The sequence below is a fragment of the Lissotriton vulgaris genome, chromosome 3_1 (genome assembly GCF_964263255.1).
Source record: "Lissotriton vulgaris chromosome 3_1, aLisVul1.2, whole genome shotgun sequence".
NCBI lineage: Eukaryota > Metazoa > Chordata > Amphibia > Caudata > Salamandridae > Lissotriton > Lissotriton vulgaris.
In genome coordinates, this window is record NC_141689.1 from 1078977885 (window position 1) to 1079000224 (window position 22340).

Sequence of the window (22340 nt, forward strand, 5' to 3'; positions counted from 1 at the left end):
ACATCCCACACCTAGTGATTGTTATTGTATTAGGTGTATGCATTGGTCAGCTTTTGTTATGTTGTTTAATAGTGCAGGACAAACAAGACAATTTTCCTTCAAACATATTTTTTTTAATTTATTTTTATTACGTCAAACATGGAAGGCAACAAAAACATACATACATGCTTGCAGTATTTTTAGCATATGCAGTGCAATTACAGTCCAGTCCATATCATTATATCATCTGTAAAGCAATAGGGCAATTCTAGAACGGAAAGAAATACATCTCCCAGCATATAGACACTCAAGCCAAACTCTTAATCTGAAAGGGCCTCATCCGAGTCAACCCGTGGTGGCTCACATATATCCCCTCTGAACTTGTTCCATGCCCCCCAGATTTGTTCCCATTTCCCAGGGCACCCCCGATGGACAAATACCGCTTTCTCGGCCACCATCGCTACATCCATGTCTCTGCACCAGTCCCTCAACGTAGGTAGCACATCAGAACCCCACAGTCTAGCAATATTACGTTTTGCCACCATCATCCCTAGCATGGCCCAGTCCGGCTGACGATGGGTTAAGGCTGCTGCATCCCATATATTTAACAGACAACGACGGGGTCGGATAGCAGGGAAACAGCTGTGGTTTGGGAGATGGTGCGCATCACCGCAGCCCAGTACATAGCCACCCGACCCCAATCCCAGATGGTGTGATAGAACGTTCCCTTCTCTCCGCATCCACGGAGACAATACTCGTGGGAGGCCTTTCCTATCTTGTGAAGGACTGTTCTGTTATAATATGTGCGGTGTAATATTTTCAGCTGAACCAGTTTAAGTCTGGAGGGAATCGCTGTCTCTCGCGGCGTGGAGAGGGCCTCCTGCCATTCCGAATCGTCGAGGTCGCCAATATCTCTTGACCAACTCAACCGTAACTTAGATAGCATGTCAGGGAGGTTGTTGACCAACTTTCGATACGTGAAGGATGTTGCTTTGCGGGGCATGTGCTCTGTCAATAACCTATCCTCAAGAGGAGTAGATTCCTGTAGGTTTGTCCCCGTCGGGACGACTGTCTGCAGTGCATGTCGGATTTGTATATACCTATAGTGTTCAGACTGTGCAATATCATATTTGGTTTGTAGAAATGTGAAGTCTACTACCTTGCGCTTTTTCCAGAGGTCTCCCACTACCGATATGCCTATGTTGTCCCAAGCCTGGAACCCCTTACTGTTTCCTTCAAACATTTAAGTTTCTGGATATATCAGTCAACTTTTGGTAGTTTGCATAGATTTAGGCTGCTTTGAAGAAGGCAGCTACAGCTGTGATAGTAAAAAAATTGCTATGTGATGTAAGGCGAGGGATAATGGACAATAATTGATGCCACATGGACCATTCCTGACAACAATGTTGCTAACATTGGTAAAGGCAGAGGTAAAGAGAAGAATCAAGCAAAGCAAATTAAGACTAATGAGAAGCCAAATTAAATATTATAAGATGGATCTACAGAAAACAAAAGCCTTGGTTCTCACAGATGGGGTGTTCTCCACAGGAACAAGGATTACTATGTCAATCATGTCATGTAAAGGGGGGGGTTGTCCCTAGCAGCACAGCTGAGACACAATGGTTTCTAGGACAATGACAAAGACCTTACTCCCGACTGCTTTATGATGGAGCCAACATAGCCAAGCTATAAATATCTTGGTTTGCTTTCTTTACGGACTGCTGGCTGCTGTTCTACCATGGGGGTGGTGGGGTTGGACTTCCCTCTCCAGCACCACCACCTCACCCTCCAAGCTGGTGCGAGGAGTTTTCAAGGTCTCCCCCACCTCCATTTTAATAGTTACACTTTAAAAACCTTTATGCTTGTTACTCAGTGTTGAATTTCTAGACTACAGTTAACTGTTTGGTAAAAAGGCACAAAAACAAATCAAAATGACAACCTGTTAGTTTATCAAAAATAGAGAACCTTATTGCAGGAACGTTGGCTACAATTAAACGGTTCTAAATCTGAAGATGTAGTAATTAGTAATAAACCAGGAATTGATCAATACAGTACACAAGGCAGAATTCCCTTCTTTTTTTGGAACAAAAAAACAAATATTGTGAAATGGTTTTAAATAAACCTTGGCCTTCTCTTAGAACCAAAATTAACAATGAAACATCAAGTTTCTGCACCCTAAAAAACATTAATTTCCTGCTATGCAACTTGTAAAGTAATCTGCCTTTGCCACTTGAATGAGATTGTGGTTAACCTCTTAGCTGCGTCGAACGTTCAGCACCGAGTGCTGAACGTTCAAATAACGAGTGCTGGCCCGTCGGCCAACGGTCGTGCGCAGCACTGGCAAGGTAGTGCTCACGACGACCGCTGGCCGACGGCAGCGCTTAAGGGGTTAATAGTATAAGCAGTACATTCATGCTTGAAGTACGCTAACAGTCTGAGAATAGCCAAAATGATAATTCATACAGTACAGGTGCCTCACAATTAAGGGGTTCGACTCATAGTTACAACAGGACAGTGTCAGAGGCTTGCATCAAACTTCACTGGCTGAAAGAGGAGGGCAAACTTAAGTTTAAATGCCTATGTCTTTACCATAACTTTGTGACAGGAACTGCCCCAGAAGACATACCTAATCAACTCCTCCTAATCTAAACTACCAATCTGTTTAGATCTTCAGGTACAGACCCAGTACAGACTTCCTTGTCAAATTTGCCACTATGGTAAGAATGATCTTTTGCACCCACCTTAACTCTAAAACCCTAGAACAACCTGTCAACTTCACTTAGGACAGAATTTTCCACCAATCAGAGGTTCAATGGCTTGATCAACTTTCCTCATGATGGAAACTGGCACCACAGTACGCAGACATTATGGAGTTGAGCGCACTGTATACACATATTACTTGTGCTTGTGGAATCTACAGGATTTGACGAACATACAACTTACGAGTTGGGAAAGGTCTGTAGCTGCCTCTGGTTTAAATATGCCCGATTGTTAAAAAATAGATAAATTGAGGAATTTTAAGGGAATTTAAATATTTTGATCCACAGCCATTCATTACTTATTAGTTCAGATACATTCCACAGACCAAGTCGGCCAATGTATTAAGTAACTGATAAAACGTCATTTGCAAGAGTGATAATGAGGGCGGAGTGTACTAATCTGGCAATTAACAAAAAAGCATACATACTTGCAGATAGAATCACGGGTGATAGGTTTTCTGTTTTGCTAGTCTTCAGGAAGAATAATGGGTCCTTGTAGCAATGTGAAGTTAATGTGCTTCAAAGACTGAATCTACTTGTTGGCACTTTTAATATTGCCAATAAGGTCAGTGCTGAAATGGAACAAGAAATCATAAAAGCTTAATGTCAGCTAGCTCAAACCACCCCAAGGGAACCTGTGTGACCAGGGCTACAAGTAAGGCATCCAGGATTGAGTCTGCTTGAAGTGGTAAGCCTGCATAATTCCTAACATCTCCTTACTGATGTTGTGGAAACCCTCTAGCTGCCCGTTTCCAGACATGCAAGAACATGTAGGATTTTCACTTTTCACCCCATGCCTCAAGGAAGTGAATAACTTGAATGAACTCTAGTGTTTATAGTTTCAAAAATTATATTATTTATGAAATCATTAGTGGAGTTAAATCTACATCTCATTTTCTATGTCCCACCAGGTGAGCCTGTGACTCACTTATGTAGTGGATGACTTTAAAAACCAAAAGTCGTTGCTACAACTTGCCAGTTTCAAAATGTGGGCTTTTGAGATATCTGTACTCCAGTGGCACATACCTCGGCTGCTAGTTCATCTCCAGGAGTATTAGCTACTCCATTCAGTTTTAAACTTCAACTAGAAAACCAGTTCAGACCTCAAATGACATGCTCCTGAAATATGACCCATTCTGGAGACTGATTACAAAACCCATTGCAAAACAACTAACAGCGCCACAAGCCTTTGTGAACTGAAACCATACTTCACTTTGGGTGGGATTCATGGTTATTTTGGGTGGTAGCTTTCAATGTATTAAGATTTGTAGATCACATTTTTGGATCCTTAGCCACATGGGCTTAAGCGTGCTCAAGTTTCCAGCTTTGCACCTGGGGCTGCTGAGAAACTATGGCAGTGAACAAGCATAGTCAACTTGAGATACAGTATCTTTCTGTCTGACTCTCATGCCCCACTAACAGTTCTTTATTAACAGGTAAACCAAGCTCAAAAAAGTAAGAGAAATGAAAATTCTAAGCTATTTTAGAATCTTACCGCCCAATTTTATTGCAACTTCAATTTATGTTTTTTTATTGATTTCTTTCGTTAATTACCAACTGGATTTTGAGAAACAAAATTGGCTTCCAATGTGATGCACAATCAAATGGATGTTGGACTTCAAATTGATTAGTAAAGTAGAACCAGAGAGAGTCACAGCAACCTGCTCATCACACATAAAACATCACAAATCTACAGTTCTCGGGTTCCCTGCTTTACGCTACATTAAAAATGATGCAACTTCATTGCTTGAAGAAGTTCAACGCCATGCAAAGAAGTTAATTAACTAGTCTTCTTTGACCAATTACGTGCATGTAGTATCTGTAAAAACTTGTGAATAACACGTTATTTCTATGCAAGAGGAAAATACCAGCTAATATACTAATGGCCTTTGATGATTGTGAAATTTAATAACTTATTTTTTATTTAAAGTTGAGGATTTTTACCATCTATGGTGGACGGCAGTAGTGTTGACACAATTTCTCCTTGTCCTTTCTGGTTTTTGTACAAGAAACACTGGAAGCAGTACAGAACAGCACAGCGCAAAACAAATGGTTGCCTTTCATTTACCATGGACATCAGCAGTACAACAATTGCTGGCCTGTATTTAGAATACACAAAAAGATTGACATAAATGTACAGAAAAAAACAGTAAGCCAAAGTTACCTTGCATTGTATTCCAATAGTGACTTTTCAAACACTCATGTTTTGTAATCTATTATGTTAATAATGTAGACCGAAAAAGGCAGTTGGACAGATGAATCTGAGAAACAACTAAAAAATGACATTTTAATGTATTGGTTTGAAAGATCTGAATACACAAAAAAATGTTCCGGGTCAAATTGTGACCGACGGTAGTTTACACGTGGAGAAGCCTGAAAGTAGATTGTTCTGCTTGCAATCTGCACAGTGTAGGAGAAGGGGAATGCAATCCATCAGTAGGTCGAGGCACTCTCTTGCAACTGGTGTACACTAGTAGAATGCCAGTCTAATCTGTCCTTCAATTGACAAGCATTGAGCAACCTTAGCCCTTCTGGTGGGGAAGCAGAGAATACATAATAATGAGGAATGTAGAGAACACAGACTCTTGGCAATACACCAAAGCAGCCCACAGGGGGTTGAGGATCTGGTGTTCGCCAGCTGTACATTTACTAGAGGTAATCACACATTCTGAGAGGTTTGTGCCAGTGGTGTATGCCACCTTCCGAAGGTGCGCAATCTTTTCTATCAAAAAGAGAAGCACTTTCTCTAGCAGAAGTACTGCAAAGGCAACTGTAACAAATGGAATAAGAACTGACCCGCTTGAATGTGTCAGATAAGTTGAGCTGACATATCTAATATTATACATTTAGTTGTGTAGGCCTATGTCTAATTCTAACAAGACCGAGAGCAAAATCTAGTGCATCTTCCTCTTTTTCTCCAGTGGTTGGTTGAGCCTATGCTCTCTATGCTTGGTTAAATGTGCCCGTAAAAAAGGACACATGAATAATCTAGCTGCAGAAATTACCCAAATATTTTGCCTGTTCTAGTTGGGGACAGACATTAGAGCATTCCTACAGATGAAAATTGTGTATCGTCAAACATGCGGGACAAGAAGCATGCAAATAAAACATGTATTTCAAGTTCACAATACATCTATGTGCTATGCACATACCTGGTCAAAACATACTAAAACATTTATCTTTGCTCTGCAGTTACAGAGACAATTAACATAAATGCAATTGATTACATACATTTTCCTTCAGTACATTGCGCCAAACAAATTACAATTTTGTTCCTAGCTTTCTTTAAATAAAAGGATGTTAAGATAAATAAATCAGTGAAAATGCCATCGCTCCATATCTAAAGTGATCTAAAGAGCAGATATTTTAGGGGAAAACTGAAGAGTCTATTTAATCAATCAAGCGGCTTTCAATGTTCTGGTAGCCGGTAGGTGTGCCCAGATCTCTATTTCGCCAGCGTGCATCATTTTGAATCCGCAGTTAATTTTTCATCTCAAATATTTTTAAAAGTTATTTACCTTTTTTTGGTTTTTTTTTTTTAGGACCCGTTTAATTTTTCAAACGTCTGCATGCTGTCTCCTAAACTTTTAATTGCATTCAGGGTCTTGTCACAAAGTTTACCTAGAGAAACATATTTCAATACACTGAAATATGTCACCAATGTCCCCTCTACTCTCATACTGTGAATCTATATGTGAATAGAGATGACTCTGGAAGTTTTTGTTCTCAGGGTTGAACCGAACACTTGAAAACTACAACTTCATTGGAAACCAAATACGCTTGTGCTTAAGAGAGTTATTAGGGTTTCAACATAATGCACACTTCAAAATTGCTGTAACTCCTACCGTGGTGGGTTGGAAGGTGCATTTACAGAAGAAAAGTAATCCTGGTTAATTTGGCAGCCACGAATGACTTCTGACACTGTGTTGATAGTCTGTTGAGGAAAGAATAATTCATATTAATTACCAACGTCTTACCCAGTACCCATAGATAAGTAATGTACTTTATTGGTTCAATCACTTTAAAACATATCATCCTTCAGCTGCAGCTGATTGGAACTAAATGATACATTTTTATTTTTTAAGTTCAAAGATGCATATCCAATGCAAGCTACCGGGTACTGTCACAGCTCAATTACAATAGTTTCTGCACAGAGGGAAAAGGGACAGTCACACTACAAGACCAAGCAGAGTGTACCATGTACTACTGCATAGTCTCTTGCTACTTATCAGTCATGGATTGCTTTCTGTTGATTGATTACTCTGAGTCGAGTACCAAACAATATTATAGAGTGAGGAATGGATTCTGGCAAGGATTTCCTTTATCAAATAGATTCTAAAACAGGAGCGAAGCATGACGCGGGATGGCGTCAGTCTACTGAAGACTGAGCTCTAATAATGACCCACGTGTCACAGGAATCCTTAACCCCCACCCCCTCCTTCCCCAGGGGGCCACCTCTGGTTAATTTGGGGTGCTGAGGGTGTCGAGACTCAACCACACAGAACAATGACCGGCTGCTCGAGCAGGGTCCAGTGAGGCGGAAGCAACTGCTTTGGCGTCAAACTGGAAGACAGTGGCGGAAAGCGAGAGCACTGTAATCAAGGTACGCCTGACAGTGACTGAACTGTATCTGCTTGAGGGCCCTGGAGAGAGTGGTAGCAACGTTATCAGACAAACTGAATGACTTTGTGGACTGATCCCGCTGTAACAATATCTAAGTGGTGGGGTTCCAGAGAGGTTGGAGGGTTCCAGTGCTTAACTCTACCTAAAGGAATGGATCTCGGAGGTATTGCAGGGGGAAACCTCGAAGAGGTTCACAGTCAAGAGAGAGCCCAGGGAGTGCCCAGCTGGCCGCCCCTCCAGGGCCCCACCTCCCCCAGGTAATGGTGGCTTTGTTGCTGAACTTCCGGGATCAGGACCACATACTGCAGACGGCGAGATCAAATGGACCATGGGTGGTAGACAGCGCGTATGTGAACATTTTCCCTGGGTACACAACGATAGTCCAGAGTCAGCTGGAATCCTTTTGGTTGTTTAAGCAACATCTCCGCAAGTAAGATATCCAGTATGCTCTCCAATTCCCAGTAAAGCTTTGGTTCGTGGATCGGGGAGACAGTCAATTCTTCACGGCTGCGAATGCCACCTGGGGCTAGTTGAAGAGGAAGGAACACCAGCCTCCAGCGGAGGATCAACGCTTCCAGGTACTGCAAAGGCAGGAATAGAAGCAACTACGGAAGGCACGGTAGATGAGGTCAACAACCACCCCAAAGGAGCAAGTGCTGACAGAGATAAGGTGATGGCGGATCTCCTACGGCAAACCTGCCAGAAGACTGCCAATCTGTGAGAGGCCCTAGAGACTGACCTCAGAGTGTACTCGTCTGGGAATCTGCTTTGTGATGCAATGCAGATGGTAACTTGCTCCCTCTCCCATAGGTTCACCCAATGACATCCGAGGAAATAGTGTGATGGTGATGGCTGGGGGATTTGGGTGGGAGAGTTAATGGGTTAGTAGGCACAGGAGAGACTCGGAAGCGATCAACAGAGTCATATGGTGGGGGTTGGAGAATGATGACCTGTAAGACTGGTTATCTGGTGGGCTGGAATGTGCCAACTCGACAACCCCACAGCAGTGTCCTGGGACTGAGAATTGCAGTTAATGTTGCTCCGTATTTTTGTGTGTGTTGGGCCTGGCAGACCAGCTTTCCTATGTGCGACACACAGATAAAGCTAGCAATGCAGATGCATTCACTTTGTTTGTTCACATGGAATGTCAATGGGTTGGGTAGCATAATCAAGAGGGGACTAGTGAAAAAAAGCTGTCACATGCTATGCGGCGGATCTTGTGTGTCGCCAGGAAATGCACTTAAACTAGTCCAAGTGCACCCCCTCCTGAGTAAGGGATGATATGTGGTTATGGGACACTTTGGCTACTTGGCGGCATCTAGAGGGGTGGCGACCTTGGTACCGAAATCCGTCCCTTTTTTAGGAAACCGGGACCCGCTCAGATGGTCTCAGCCATTACACAGTGGTCCCAGACACGAGGGAGGGAGATTCTTTAGTGTTCATTAATATATATGTAGCTCCGGGGCTACAGGTGGAATCATTGCATGGCCTGGGCCAGCTACTCTGGGATTTACCGCAGGGGGTGACTTTTATTTGGTGCATCCCCAACTGGATGGGTCTTATACCTTGTGGTCCCGCAACCCCCAAGTGGGAAGACCGGGTGAATATGTAAAGGGCATGTGATTAGAGGACTGGACCATGGGTACTCTTATTATTCTGGAGCGCATACAACTCATCTCGCAACTGGATTACTTTTTAGCATCCCTACCAAACCTTCATAGATTTGAAGTGGCGGAGTTTCAGACACAAGGGATTTTGGAATACTCCTCGCTGAGTGCTAACTTAACAAAGGACAGGCAGAGGGTAAGAACAAAAGGGAGGATGGCGTTCTGGACCCTGTTAAATGAGGAAGTGGTGTCCCATCTAGATACGGCAATGGGGCACGACTTTAAGAAAAACTCAGAGACTGCGACGAACGTGCTGATCCGATGGGAGGCATATAAGGCTACACGTCCGGGGGGGGGGGTCATTATCGCAGATGAGGCAGGGGAAAAGAGGAGGCAGGCGCACCACGATATAGACCTGGAGCAGGAAATTATGGACATAGAGTTGGGCTTTCATGCAGAGACGTCTGTGGCGAAGACGGTTGACATCATGACTAAAATGGAGGAACTCTGTTCCCTGGTCACAGAGGAGGTTAAGAGGGAACATATAGCTAAGCAAAAATGCATCTATGAACTGGGGGTTATGGCTGGGAAACTGCAGTCGTGGCTGAGTGAGGGTGATCAGGAGTGGAGACAGATTACAGGTATCATAGCGCCAGACGGCTCCCTTGTCACAGGGAATGAGGATATAGCAAACATGATGGCTGACTATAAGAGGACCTTGGGGAGGGGGGGGGGCTTCAGGGTCAGATAAACTCGACTTTGCACAAAACTGTCTTATGGGCAGTTAGGGGGTGTTGAGACTTTGGTGTTAAAAGCTGAGCTCACACAGAAGGAAGTTTTCCTGGTACTGATGCTGCTCTATACTGGAAGATCTGTGGGCCTGAATGCCCTCCTAGAAGAGATTTTTAAGAGGATGGCGAGTGGAATAGCCGAGCCCCTCCATAAGATGTCCATGTCGGCCTATGGAAGGAGGGGAGCTGCAGAGGGATCTCCACACAGCCACCACTGTTCTGATCCCCAAGGAGGGTAAGCCCTGGGACTGCCTGATCTCTCTACTGAATGTGGGTGCCAAGGTTCTTGCCAAGGCATTGGCAAATAGACTGTAGGCTATGATCACCAACCTTATCCACCCAGGCCAGAATGGGTTTATCCCTCATCCATTGAGCAGGTTAACCTTTGGGGCCTCAATATCAACATTGCAGCTTTGAGCAGGTTGGGGACCCTTCTAGCAATAGTGTCCTTAGATACACGTAAGGCTTTAGATAAGGCTTTAGATTCCATTAATTGACCCTTCTTGTTTGCCATTACGGAGACGATGCGAGTCGGATCAAGGTTTTTCAGGTGGATCCGTCTCCTGTACACTCGCCCCAAGGCTAGGATGAAGGTGAACTGGATTCTCTAGTGTGAATTCCCTATTGGGAGGGGCATGCGCCAGGTCCGACCCCTCTCATCGATGATGTACCTCATCGCCATAGAGGCGCTGGCAGAATGGATCAGGTGGATGCTCATCAGAGTGGCTGGCTTTGTGGCGATTTGGGTTTAGCTGATTTTTACCTAACACAAAATAAATGTCTGACTTTTCCCAAGACTCAGCTGAGAGAGGCCTTCTTTAATAATTGTGAGCTAGAAAGATGGCAACCCAACCAAAATAAGTCACTGTTACCCATTACCATACTCTGCCCAGAGTCCCCAAGGGTTGTGACTCCCATCTCTCCTACGTTACCAATAATATGCATCAATATCTTCTAGCAAGGATGAGGTTACATTTTTTTCCTTTGATGGTAGGATACCCAGCACATGAACACTCATTAAACAATTTGTTGCAATGTCCTTGTGATGGTCTGTCTATCCAAACTACGCCCATATTTTATTCTTCTGTCATTTTTATAAAACGGAAAGGAAAAAGTATATCCTCCCTTTGTTAACAAAATTGAGCTTAGACTCTCACTCCTCGACTCTTGCATATATCAACGCCTTTGTTTCACGAATGCAACATTTTTACATTCAGCTCCTTGGGCGAGGAGAAGCTCTATAGAAAGTGTAGTTTTTCTACTTGTAACCAAAGAAGTGTCAATGGAAGGTGGTCCACTGATCGTTAAGGGGTAAGAGAGGTCAAGGACTAGATACCTCCTCCCAACTAGAAATCCACTATCTTACAAATATCCATCCAGAACTGCGCTCTAGAAATAAATAAAACCTTACATGGTGAACACCGCAGATTGCGGAAAGGGCAACAAATCCTTTTGTTATTTAACCCACACACATCCTATTGGTGTCATGTTTCCTCGTCAGGTTCACCCTGACTCCTAAAGATCAGGGTGGGCTCGACCATATTTCAGGGAGCTGTTAGGAGATGTAAGCCAGGGGGACTTAAAGATAAAAATCCTACTCCGTTCCCCAGGTATCCTTTTTATTCGCGGGGACGTAGTGGATATTAAAAATAGAAAAAAGGGGTTTTTTTTTACTAATGGTCCAATGACCCTATTCATCTGCCAACATGTTTCAGCCCAAAAATTAGCCTCAAGGGTCCAGGGCTTTCATCAGTGCTCAAATGGCTCCCTCCCTGGCATGAACAGTGATTCACTGTATATATTGTGGTTGAAGGAACAGATAACTGTAACCTTCGTGCTCAGTAAAAGGGGGGGGGGGGGGGAATACTTATCTCCTTTCTTCAGGATAAGACAAAAAATTCCACCCAATTCGGGGAAGTAGCTGGTATCTCAAGGATAGCAGTGTGGACAGCCTTGTAGTTATACGTGCGTCAAAGGTTTTAACCCTCAGTTCACCTATTTGGTCTCCGTTTATCTGGGCTCTGGGGGACCTCACGTTCTGTATGGACCGGGAGGTACTGGGACCAAGGGGTTATCTACATGAGTTATATGGGGCATGGTTAACTCAGAACATACCCCCTGCCACTGTCATGCTGATCTAGTTGAAACTGATAAGGGAGAGGAGATGGAAGTTGTGTTTTATGCAGAGCACCCAGTTGTGGGTGGGCACGCGACTCAACCCCATTATGGACTTATCAGGGTTACAGAAATGGTACTTGATCGGCCTTTTGGTCCTGGAGAACGTCTGAGATGCCAATGATATTGTTCGGTTTGTACATTTGTGAGCAGAATATGATATGGCCCCCCCTCTCAGATATTTAAATATTTGCAGTTAAGGCACACGTTGCAGGCTAGGAGCCCTAGAGGAGAAAAGGAAGGAAGACTCCCCACTGGTGTTACGACTGCTGGATGGTCATTTGACCACTGAGGCTATCTTTCTCATGTATGCTACAGTGATGAGGAACACGCAGGGGGAGCTCACACACTTGCAGGAACGTTGGTAGGCCGTTGTGGGGAAGCTAACGGATGAGGACTGGAGGGATACCGTACGGTGGTCTATCAGGCAAACAAACATCTGATACAATTGAAAATCCTGCACAGAACATATTACACCCGGGTTCTGCTAATTAAAATAGGTAGAGCCATGGAAATTCGTGGTCTTCGGCAGGGTGGTCAGCAGGGCACCTTTTTTCATGTGCTCTGGCGTTCCTCAATGCTTTGGCCAGTTTGAGAGGGAATAACGGCGTCCTTGACAGAGGCTGTAGGAGTGCCCTTACCACGTCAAGAGTGTTGTTGGGGGTCCGGACAGACTCAGTGGCAACAATGTACACTAGGCTTTCCGTCAATTTGGGCTACATTGTGGCTAAGAGGGAAATTGCAAGACATCTGGCCAGCCTGCGCTGCCCAGGGATGGCAGAATGTCAGGAGGGGATGGAACTTTGCAGGGTTAAGGGGAGAATGCTGTGTGGGTTGTGGGTGTATACGCAAAAATGTGTAAGTCTAGGGGACATGAGCGTAACCTGGAGTTGGTGTGGGTCTTGGGGACAGACAGACAGACTGGGGAGGATGGAGGCATAGGAGGGACCAGGAAGAGGGGTGGAGGGCTGGTCGTAGGGGGAGTCAATTATCTGCTGGTGAAAAGTGGATGGAGGATTTGGGGGTACCCAAACTTTGGTTGTTCCAAAATGTCAGCTGAGTTTGTTTGGTATGGACATCTGTGAGTCCTGTATATTGTCTTAACCTTTAGAAATCAATCATACATTTTGTAAAAAAAAAAGTGCTGAAATGCTGAAACACCTGTTCAGCACTGGACTTAGTATAGTCCTGCAGAACCACATATGTTCTGCCATAATTGAGTTTCAACTGCAGTAGCTTCTTTCATAAACACGCTACAACACATTAGTGATATTCTACCACCTTCAGAATTATAAAAATAATTTCAAACATTCATAACTTCTGAAAATGCATCAATTCAATCACCAGGCTATAAAAATATATTTACAGACTAATCTGCCCAGAACAAGGATTGTTGAATATACTGAATTCCTGCAGGAACATCAGAAAAACAAACAAAGACCCAAGAACATCAGTAGCTGGAAGGCACTCACATTCCCTGTATTTGATGACTGGAATGTTTCTACTGTGAAGGCAAAATACGTAAAATATGGGGTGAAACACTTAGAGGAGAGAATATTAGATGCAATAAAACAGTGCTCTTTATTCATAAAGTTGTATTTAGCGCGAACTAGACCAAGTGAGGGCATCAGAGCGCTTTACAAATGTTACATCAAAAGGAAAAGTGAGAACTAGGAACATAGATATGCATAGTCTGGAGGAATTTAGGAGTGCTTTAGTATTCTCGTTTAGAATTCATTCAGCGCAGATCCTTGTAGGTGAGCTGAGTCTAGATGGTTCCCAGCTCGCTCCAGAACTGGGATCAGGGGAGAGTTTTGCTCATTAGTAATAGTTTGACTTCTTTTTTGAAGGAGGAGATTGAAGGGTTTATTCCGATTGCCGGGGGCAGGGTGTTCCAGATCTTAGGTGCTAGGCCTGAGAAGGTGCGGTTGTAGGTTTTATTTTTCCGAAATTTTTGAGGTTTCAATAGCACAGTGTTGGTGCTTCTCAAAGTTCTTCTATCTCCTGATAATTCCAGTTTATTGACTAGTTACTTGGGTGTGTTGAAGTGCAGGGCTTTGTGTGTCATGCAGGTAATTTTTCAGCTGAGATGTTGCCTCATAAGGGAGCCAGTTCAGGACCTTTAGATCAGGGGTGATGTGGTTGTTCTTTTTAGAGCTGGTGACGAGTCTTGCAGCTGCGTTGAGTGAGGCTTTTAGTGGAGCCAGTCTGGATCTTGGCAAACCACATACGGTTGTAGTCCCATAGTCTATTCTGGGTATCACTAGAGCTTGTACAACTGTTTTTAGGTCATCGTCGTTGAGAAAGGGTTTAAGCTTTCTAAGAATATTCATAGGAACGTTTGCCCCTCTGGTGGCTGTGCTGATGTGTTCCTGCATGGTGAGATTCTTGTTGAGGGCTATTCCTAGTGATCTTGTGGAATCTATGATGTGCGGCGTGCAGTTAAAGGCGGTTAAGTGTTTCATCCAGTTTTCTATGTCGAAGTGTCTTTGTGGTGGGTAACTTAGTAGAAAGTCAGTTTTGAGCGCATTCAGTTTGTGGTGTTTTTTGTCAGCCACTCGTGGCTTTTTTGAAAAGTTGTGTTGAGTAGACCGATATCACCAAGGGATGATATTTTTAGGTTTAGTGGGGTATAATTTGCTTACATGTGGTAATGAACATTGGAGTTTCAGAATTTCAGATATGGTTCTATGAATAGATTGATGAGGGTAGGTGATGAGGAAGAACCTTGAGGGACTCCCAGGGTGACCGGCGTGGTCATGGACACGGTTTAGTTAAACTTGATTCTTTGAGTTTAGTAGTCTAGGAAGGAGACGAACCACTTAAGGACAGCCTCTGATAAACCCATTCTGTCTTCAAGTAAGCCCGGGAGATGATGTTGAGAGACCAATCTTTCCACTCACTAAGATATAGAAAATACAAGACGATAACTTAAATACTTATATTATGTTCAACCTAAAACTGGATGTTTTGAATATAGGCTACACACAGCTAATTCAATAATCCAATTACTCCAAAATACATACTTTGAACACTATTTATTCAACAAGCATCTGTAGAACCGAACAAAACTGCTTTAAAAATACAGTAATGACTGACATCCTAGTGCCATATTCCACACCTATAGTAAACATAACTGCTCAGGCTGCTTCACCTGTCAAGCATTTAGCATCATTTTCATGCCTGGCACCTTAAGGATTTTCCAACTCAGCACCTAAGAGTTACTATTCTCTTATCTTTATCCCAAGATCTTTTGCTCTCTTCACATGAGAAAATATGAACCTACAGCACTATGCTATCTAAATTTCAATTGCTGTTGTCTGCTCCTCCTTTTGATCTTTAAGTGCAAACTGCCTATAAAAATGTGTAAGGGGGGCAGGCAGCACTAGATGCTCATCTGCGAGGACGGGAGAAACTTTGACACTTTGCATAGCAATATGACATTTTGCTTGTTTTGCTTAATAAATGTGTTCAGACTTCAAGTAGGCTCAGGAGCAATTTCTCTTTGACAGAATATGTTGCCCTTGGCCAGAAACAGCCTACATTCGGCCCCACTAGCCTACAATAGGGTGTGAAGGTAGATCTGGGAGAAATCACAAGTAGGAGAAGTATGACTGCAATCCATGGCATTTCAAGCAGACTCTAGAAGCAATGCAGAAAGGGAAAGACAGACCCAGAGCGCAGGTCCTGTGAGGATGACTGTAGGTAAGAAAGAGGCTTGATGATCCAACTGCTTGTGAATCTGTGCTAGCTTTACAGCTCCGATCAGAAAACGTTTGAAAGCAAGAGAGTCAGTGTGGGAGTGTAAGACACTTTCCTGGCTCCATCCACAAGAACAGAGAAATAGCTGTAATATCCTGCCATCCTATTCCATTTCCCTCCCTCCACAGAATGAGCTGTGCCACAAATTTGACAGACAATTTTATGCCTTCCTCTGTGTGACTTAAAAAAGATGTTGGGGCTAAGAAATCCAAACCAGAAGAACCCCAGGAAAAGGAACTCTTTCCCCATGCTATGTACCCATAGTATGGAAAAAGCATATGCAAGTTCTTGAACAGTGGGCAAGAAAGAGAGGAGGATGTTCAAGATTCTGAGTTAACCCATGCTGGCTGGAGATGCCAGGTGATGCACCTGAAAATGGAGCAGCACTGACTGTTTCAGCAGAGTTATGGGTAAAAGGAGCTAAAGGGAAAAGAGGGTGTGTCGAGCCCAGCAAGACATGCGTCTGACAGAATCTGACACTGGAAGACTGTACAATTCACTCAACAAGAGCACATAGCCACTTGCCATTACGACTTTTGTATCTACACCCCAAAATTGATGACCTGGCCAGCTGCTGCTTGTGCATCATGGAGCAGATCTGAAAAATGTGTCTGTAGATGGTAAGGCAAATTTGAGGTTACTAATTGGGTCATGCCCGCTAATGCTTGTGCATACTTACACAAAAGGCAACTCACATTCAAAGGGCCAGAATGCCAGAGGAAAACACCTTTTTCCTTAGAGAATTTGAATTTCCTAGGTTCTCTATCTGCAGGACTAGAAAGATATGCCCTAAAAGATAGATAGAACAGTGTTTTAACTTTTTTTCACGGTACACTTATAGAGTTTTTATGTTCTTGACCAATCAGTGTTTAGTATAAAGTTTGTAAATGCATTGATGATAATCTCATATTAATAAAGGCCCACTGTGACAGAGGTTAAAACGTGTCGTCAGCTAGCATGAGAGGCTTTGGAGGAATTTCAAAGTGATCACTGTGGAAGATCCACCTATGTCTGTCTTTTTACAAACGCGCATTAATTTCATTATATGTTGGTGGTGGTATATCCTATTAAAATTGATTTTCCCCGCTGTTGAACATCATTTGGGGATCACAAAAAAGAACTTTCATATTGTATATCCTTGTTTTTGATTAACACAGCCAATTTGTTGTATATATGGACACTGTAGATAAAAAAGAAATTACGAGAATTCATATGTGATATGTTTATTCATGTGTGTTGGTCTAAGAGTATCCTTTTAGATGTGGTAATGCTTTTTGTTTATAACTCATTGTTTGTGTAATTTAAATACATTGCTTAAAGTCTTTTTTTGAATGTTAATTATAACAAATAATTGCAAAACATATGTGAAAATAATACACATCCAGACACTTGAATACATTTGTTCTTGTGCTTTTATAACATAAATATTTTGAAGTGATGGTGGTTGGGGAGAATTTCTGTTTACCTTGACATCTTTCCTTAAGGCAGAAACAGTTCTAAAACCTCAACAGCTTTTCTTAAATCAGAATGATAGAAAGTACTTCCTGTCGCGAAGAGGACCCCAGTTTCCAACTTGAGAGAGGTGTTGCTACCAATGTAATTCCTTTGTCCAAGAAAGTCCTGATGTGAAGGGATGTACTTCATATATCACCTCTGTCATCAGGGCCATGCTTACATTCCTCTAAAGGGTAAATGTCTGTCAAGAAAAGTGTGGATCCTTTCTTTATAGTGCTGTTCTTCTAACATCCTCTGTGATTTTCTACTTGACTTTTGTACCAGAACCACTGTAGTCAGTAACTTAAGCTGAATTGATGGCACCGAAGGACCAAGTACACAAGCTAAGAACAGCTTTGGTAGAGAGAAGGAAAACAGAGCTGGGGCTGGTGCCAGTGGCACTGTTGCACTGGTAGCAGAAGGCAAATGGGGAAGAGGACTGGAGGGTGCCCCTTCTAGGTCACAGGTGCCAAAAGTACTCCAGAAGGGCCCACTGCCCTTCAAAAACAAACATCACATTAAGGAATAACACTAGGTCGCACCAAGATGTTGGAACTTTAGGAGGGCTGTTGAGCCCGAGACCTTTGAGGTGGACTTCCTGAAGCTTTGGAGTGAATCAAGACCTGCGCATGGTCCTTTAGACCCTCAGGTGCCTGGACTTTAGTTGGAATAAGGACTAAATCAGGATCAGAAGACTAACTCGCTGGACACAAGGATTGCCTAGGACACTTACAGTTTCTTTTTGAGTATTTGTGGTTCTCCCTCAACAACTGCGACATTGTCAGAGGTTTAGCTCTTCTTGCCCTACGGTCTTTATGGGCTCTGGCCATAAACCGCTTAATCTCCAGTTGTTTATTAACCTTTGGGTGTATACTTTGGCATGATCAGCAAGACTTAGTATAGTGCTCAGACTCCCAGACACCAGAGGTATGTGTCATGGGGGTTGGTTATGGACATTTTTCTACCACATACCCTACGGGGTTTAATCCCTGATCTCTTGGGAGATGACATTCTATCACTGAAAAATCTAATTAAAGAAGAGCTATCTTTGAAGAGAATTTCTGTCTGAGTCAGTTCCAGATCCTCATCGAAAACAGAAAAAGTCTGCTGAATTGGGCAATTTATGGCTACGAAATACATCCAAACAAGACAGCATATTTAAACGGAGCGAGCATTCCAAGTCAAGGCTTCCAGACCCCAAACGGAGTGGTCGTCCCACTTCCTTTATTTTAAGCAGGGAACTAGGAGGTTTAGTATAGAACCCAATCTCAAATTAAAATAAAGAATGTATTATTTTAATATATTGTTGAAAAGAGTAGGAGTTTTGTTGTAATAGATCATATACATTAAGCAGGTGGTTTTAAGGATTATAAACTTCCTTGCATGGAGGTCAATGAAGTTGCTTAAGCCACGAGTAAAATTTTTAGGCCATAGACTTTCCCAGCTGGGCATTGTGGATCATTTGCAGTTTAGTGGCTGCTTTATGGGGTAATCCCAAAAAAGCACATTTGGTGTAGTTAAGATGGACTGAACAAAATAATTTTCAACTCTGATTTTATGAGAGAAACTAAGGACAGGAAAAATCCAGCTTAAGACAAGTATTTCATGTACACAGGAGGGTCTGACCGTAAAATGTTAAGATCTGGGTTATAGTCGGTGTCTGACCAGAGCCTAGATTGGCTACTAAGGTGACAGGTTGGGGACAGTCCCCTAACTGGGGAGGCCATAAGGTATTGTCCCACTGATTGAGAGTTTAATTTACCAAACAAACAAGACTCAAATGACAAAAAATCCAATAAGTAGAACTGGAGTTATGAATTTTTAAAGAATAAACTGTCAAATAAGGCTTAGAAACTGGAAACGCCAACCTAGGATATCTGGTCAAGCTGGACCGGGACAAAGGCAAACCGGGATTGATCGCGGGCTGGCAACTGGTACGCAGTTCGATCTGCATAACTAAAGTGCCTTAAATCCTGGTTGTAGGGCGTTTGCGTGCATCTGAGCTGAAGATGCGTCACGCAGCAGAGGCAAGGCGTTAGATCAAAGATGTGACAAGACTGCGGTACGAGGCCTTGATGCATCGGCGCTGAGGATCCTGTTGACGAACAAGTTACTTACCTTCGGTAACGATGTATCTGGTAGAGACATAGTCTAGCCGCAGATTCCTTAACTTAGAATATCCCCAGGCGTCAGACTGTATCTGGCAAATTTTGCGCAGTCGCACCTCTACGCGCCAGGGCCTGCGCCGTACAGCTCCGCCCTGACGTCGTCCATGAACGTGACGTCAGTGGAGCCATATATGTCCTGCACCGGCTCGCCAACATCAGTTTTCGTCAGTAAACTTTTCCGCATCAGAAGGCGGAGCCACCACCAAAAGCAGTGAAAATAAGGGAACAGTGTGCAGAAAAGAGCGGAGTTCAAGGAGAACCAGCTCCACGAGTCCGCCACAGTAAGAATGCCAGCAAAACGTAGAAATCCCTGTGAGGAAGCAGCGGGGATGTGGAGAAAACTGCTGGGGAATAAGCCAAAAGGCAATAACAACGTACAACAGCGAGGCCCACGGCAACTCCTTACTGGCGAGAACAACCCAGAAGGGGCTTGACCCAAAGGAAGAACCATGTGACAAAAAGCAGGATGCCAGGCCATGCGAGGTAGATACTACACAGCCTAGACCAGGAGTCGAACCACTACAGAAATAGAGCGACACGACCCTGCGGGACGCAGTAAAGGAGTATATGAGTCCCAGAGGGATACCCACAATGAAAACTCCACAGGAGCATACGAAGGCAAATGCAGATACCTGCCACCAGCCCCCCACATAGGGCAAGGATCAGCCCCTGGCAAGAAGGGGGTCCTCTTGGCAAAACAGACAGTCAGCGGACTGAAAACAAAAAAAACCCAGCCATACGGCTGTACAGACATTACAGACACACCAACCTGTCTCTGATAAAAACCGGGCCGTGAAGGAAGACCTGCAACCAGGAAGAAAGCCAGTCAGTGGCACGGCAGAATTACGGTAGCCCGGACAGAAGCCTGGAGATCGCAGAGTCTGCATGGGACCCAAAAAATCTATTCCATTAAATGGCATGTCTTGGACACTCTCCCAAATATTATCAGGGAAGCGACTGTTGCACATGCAGGCATGGCGGCGCAAAGCCACCAACAGTTCAAGAGCACGGCCCACAGAGTCTGTGGTATCCAGGGAGGAGCGTATTGAAAAATGTGCCATCTCCTTGCCGTGAAGGACAAGACGGAGAAACTCTGGGCGCAATTCCTCCGGAAGGAAAGGAAGAAGGTTAGCCACGGAGTCCCAGAGTGCAGAGGACGAACGTGCAAACACGCATGTAGGGTTTAAAGCGCAGATGGCCACGCTAGAAGAAGCAAAAAGCTGTCTCCCACATGCATCCAGCCAACGGGGTTCCCGGGTGGGAGGAAACAAAGGCAAAGTGGAGGAGTCTTGTAACCCAAAAGCCGCCTGAATTACCAGGCCCTGAGCAGTAGGGTGGAGGGACAGGCAAAGTGGATCCCCCGTGGCAGGACAGTGCCTACTAGCAATGGCCCGATCAACCGGGGCTCCGGAATAGGGCCGTGCCGATGTGCCACGCAAGACTTCTAATAAAGCACCTCCAAGGGGTAGCAAGGGCTTCACGGTAACAGGTTCGAGATTAAGCAGATCCATTAAGGGATCCAGAATGAGGGGTACTACAGGAGGCTGAAAGCCGAGGATAGCAGCTGCCCTGTTGATAGTCTGCGCATAGGCGGCCCCTAGCTCAGTAGTCACCTTAGGAGGGGACAAGAGGCCGTCTGTAGGAGACGGTTGGAGACAAACCTCCCAGTTGCCATAAAAAGCGGGGCCTTGGAACGACCCGAAGGCCATGCCACACTAGGGACCTGCACCAGTGGCCCCCGACCAGGGGAAGTGGCAGCGGATACCGGTGCTACCTGACACCGCTGAGGAGTCAGAAGCGAGGAATCCGGCTTAGAGCCAGATTGGAAGTCGAGCCCGGCTTTGTTTCCGACGTGGAGCCCGGCTGTGAGCCCGGCATTGTCGATGCCGCTTCCGTCGTCCACGCAGGAAGCTGCACAGGGCTATGCGTTGACTGGCGGTGTGTGCTAGAGTGACCAGGACGGTCTGGGCCATGACCCAACTTTGTCTACTCTGCTCCGGAGTCGGTGCACACAGCCCTGGTCGGGGAAGGATCCGCCGAAGAGGACCCAGCATGAGTACCCTCTGCCTCTGTGGGGCCCGATGGTGCGCCAGAGAGAGAGGGGGACTTGAAGTAGGCCTGAAGAGCCCGGGAATAGGCCTCTATTTGGGCCCGAGTCGCTCCAACTCCTGTAAAAGGATGACATGGAGGAGGTGACCTCCGGGCGCCCTTAGCTGACCTCTTAAGAGGGGAGTGGGCGCCAGCGGCACGCCTACGGGAGGTGGATCTCAGAGGACGCTTGTGGTCCCGAATTAACCTTTTTAGGGCGCCGGTCGTGGGAGAGGCCTCGGGAACGAGCCCCCTCTGGAGAGGGAGATCGGCAACAAGAAGAGGCTGGGCCGGACAGCCGTGCGGCCAACAGCTTCATACGGCGTTCCCGTAGGGACTTCGGCTTCATCTGTTGATATTAGCCACATTCTTTGGATTTGTGGTGCACACCAAGGCACCACATGCATATACGGTGCAGGCCAGTGCCAGACATCTGACGCGCACTGGCCTCACAGGCTTTGAGCACGGAGGGCATTGCACACTGTTCCGGTATGACACCAGCGGTGCTGAGAAGGCCCAAAACTAGGCCAGGAACTGCTGCTTTCCAGGATCCGCGTCTTGACGCGGAAAAGAAGAAAACAGATGTCGGCGTGCCGGGGTGGGGCATATATGGCTCTACTGACGTCACGTCCATGGACGACGTCAGTGCGGAGCCGTATGGCGCCACCCCCAGTGCGCAGAGGTGCGGCTGCGCAAATTTTACCGGATCAAGTCTGACACCTGGGGATATTCTAAGTTAAGGAATCTGCGGCTAGATGATGCGTCTATTCCGATTAACCGTTAAGCTGTGATGGGGAAATTTATCACCGAGGCTACTGTCGACGAAGTATGTGAGGAGTTTGCACCAGGAAAAGTGTTGGCAGTGTCAGTTTAGAAGGCGATGTGTCATGCCAA

General features: G+C 44.8%; 1 protein-coding gene across 6 annotated transcripts in view; it reads right to left on the reverse strand.

Moving 5' to 3' along the window:
* USO1 (USO1 vesicle transport factor) overlaps nucleotides 1–22340 on the reverse strand; it is a 682652-nt gene that overhangs the window by 207822 nt on the left and 452490 nt on the right. For all 6 annotated transcript variants that reach the window (XM_086961508.1, XM_086961506.1, XM_086961505.1 and 3 more), the window contains 2 exons: nucleotides 6584–6672; nucleotides 4683–4837 (listed from right to left, as the gene is read on the reverse strand). In XM_086961508.1, coding sequence (XP_086817634.1) covers nucleotides 4683–4837; nucleotides 6584–6672 — 244 coding nt within the window. The remainder of the gene's footprint in view (nucleotides 1–4682; nucleotides 4838–6583; nucleotides 6673–22340) is intronic.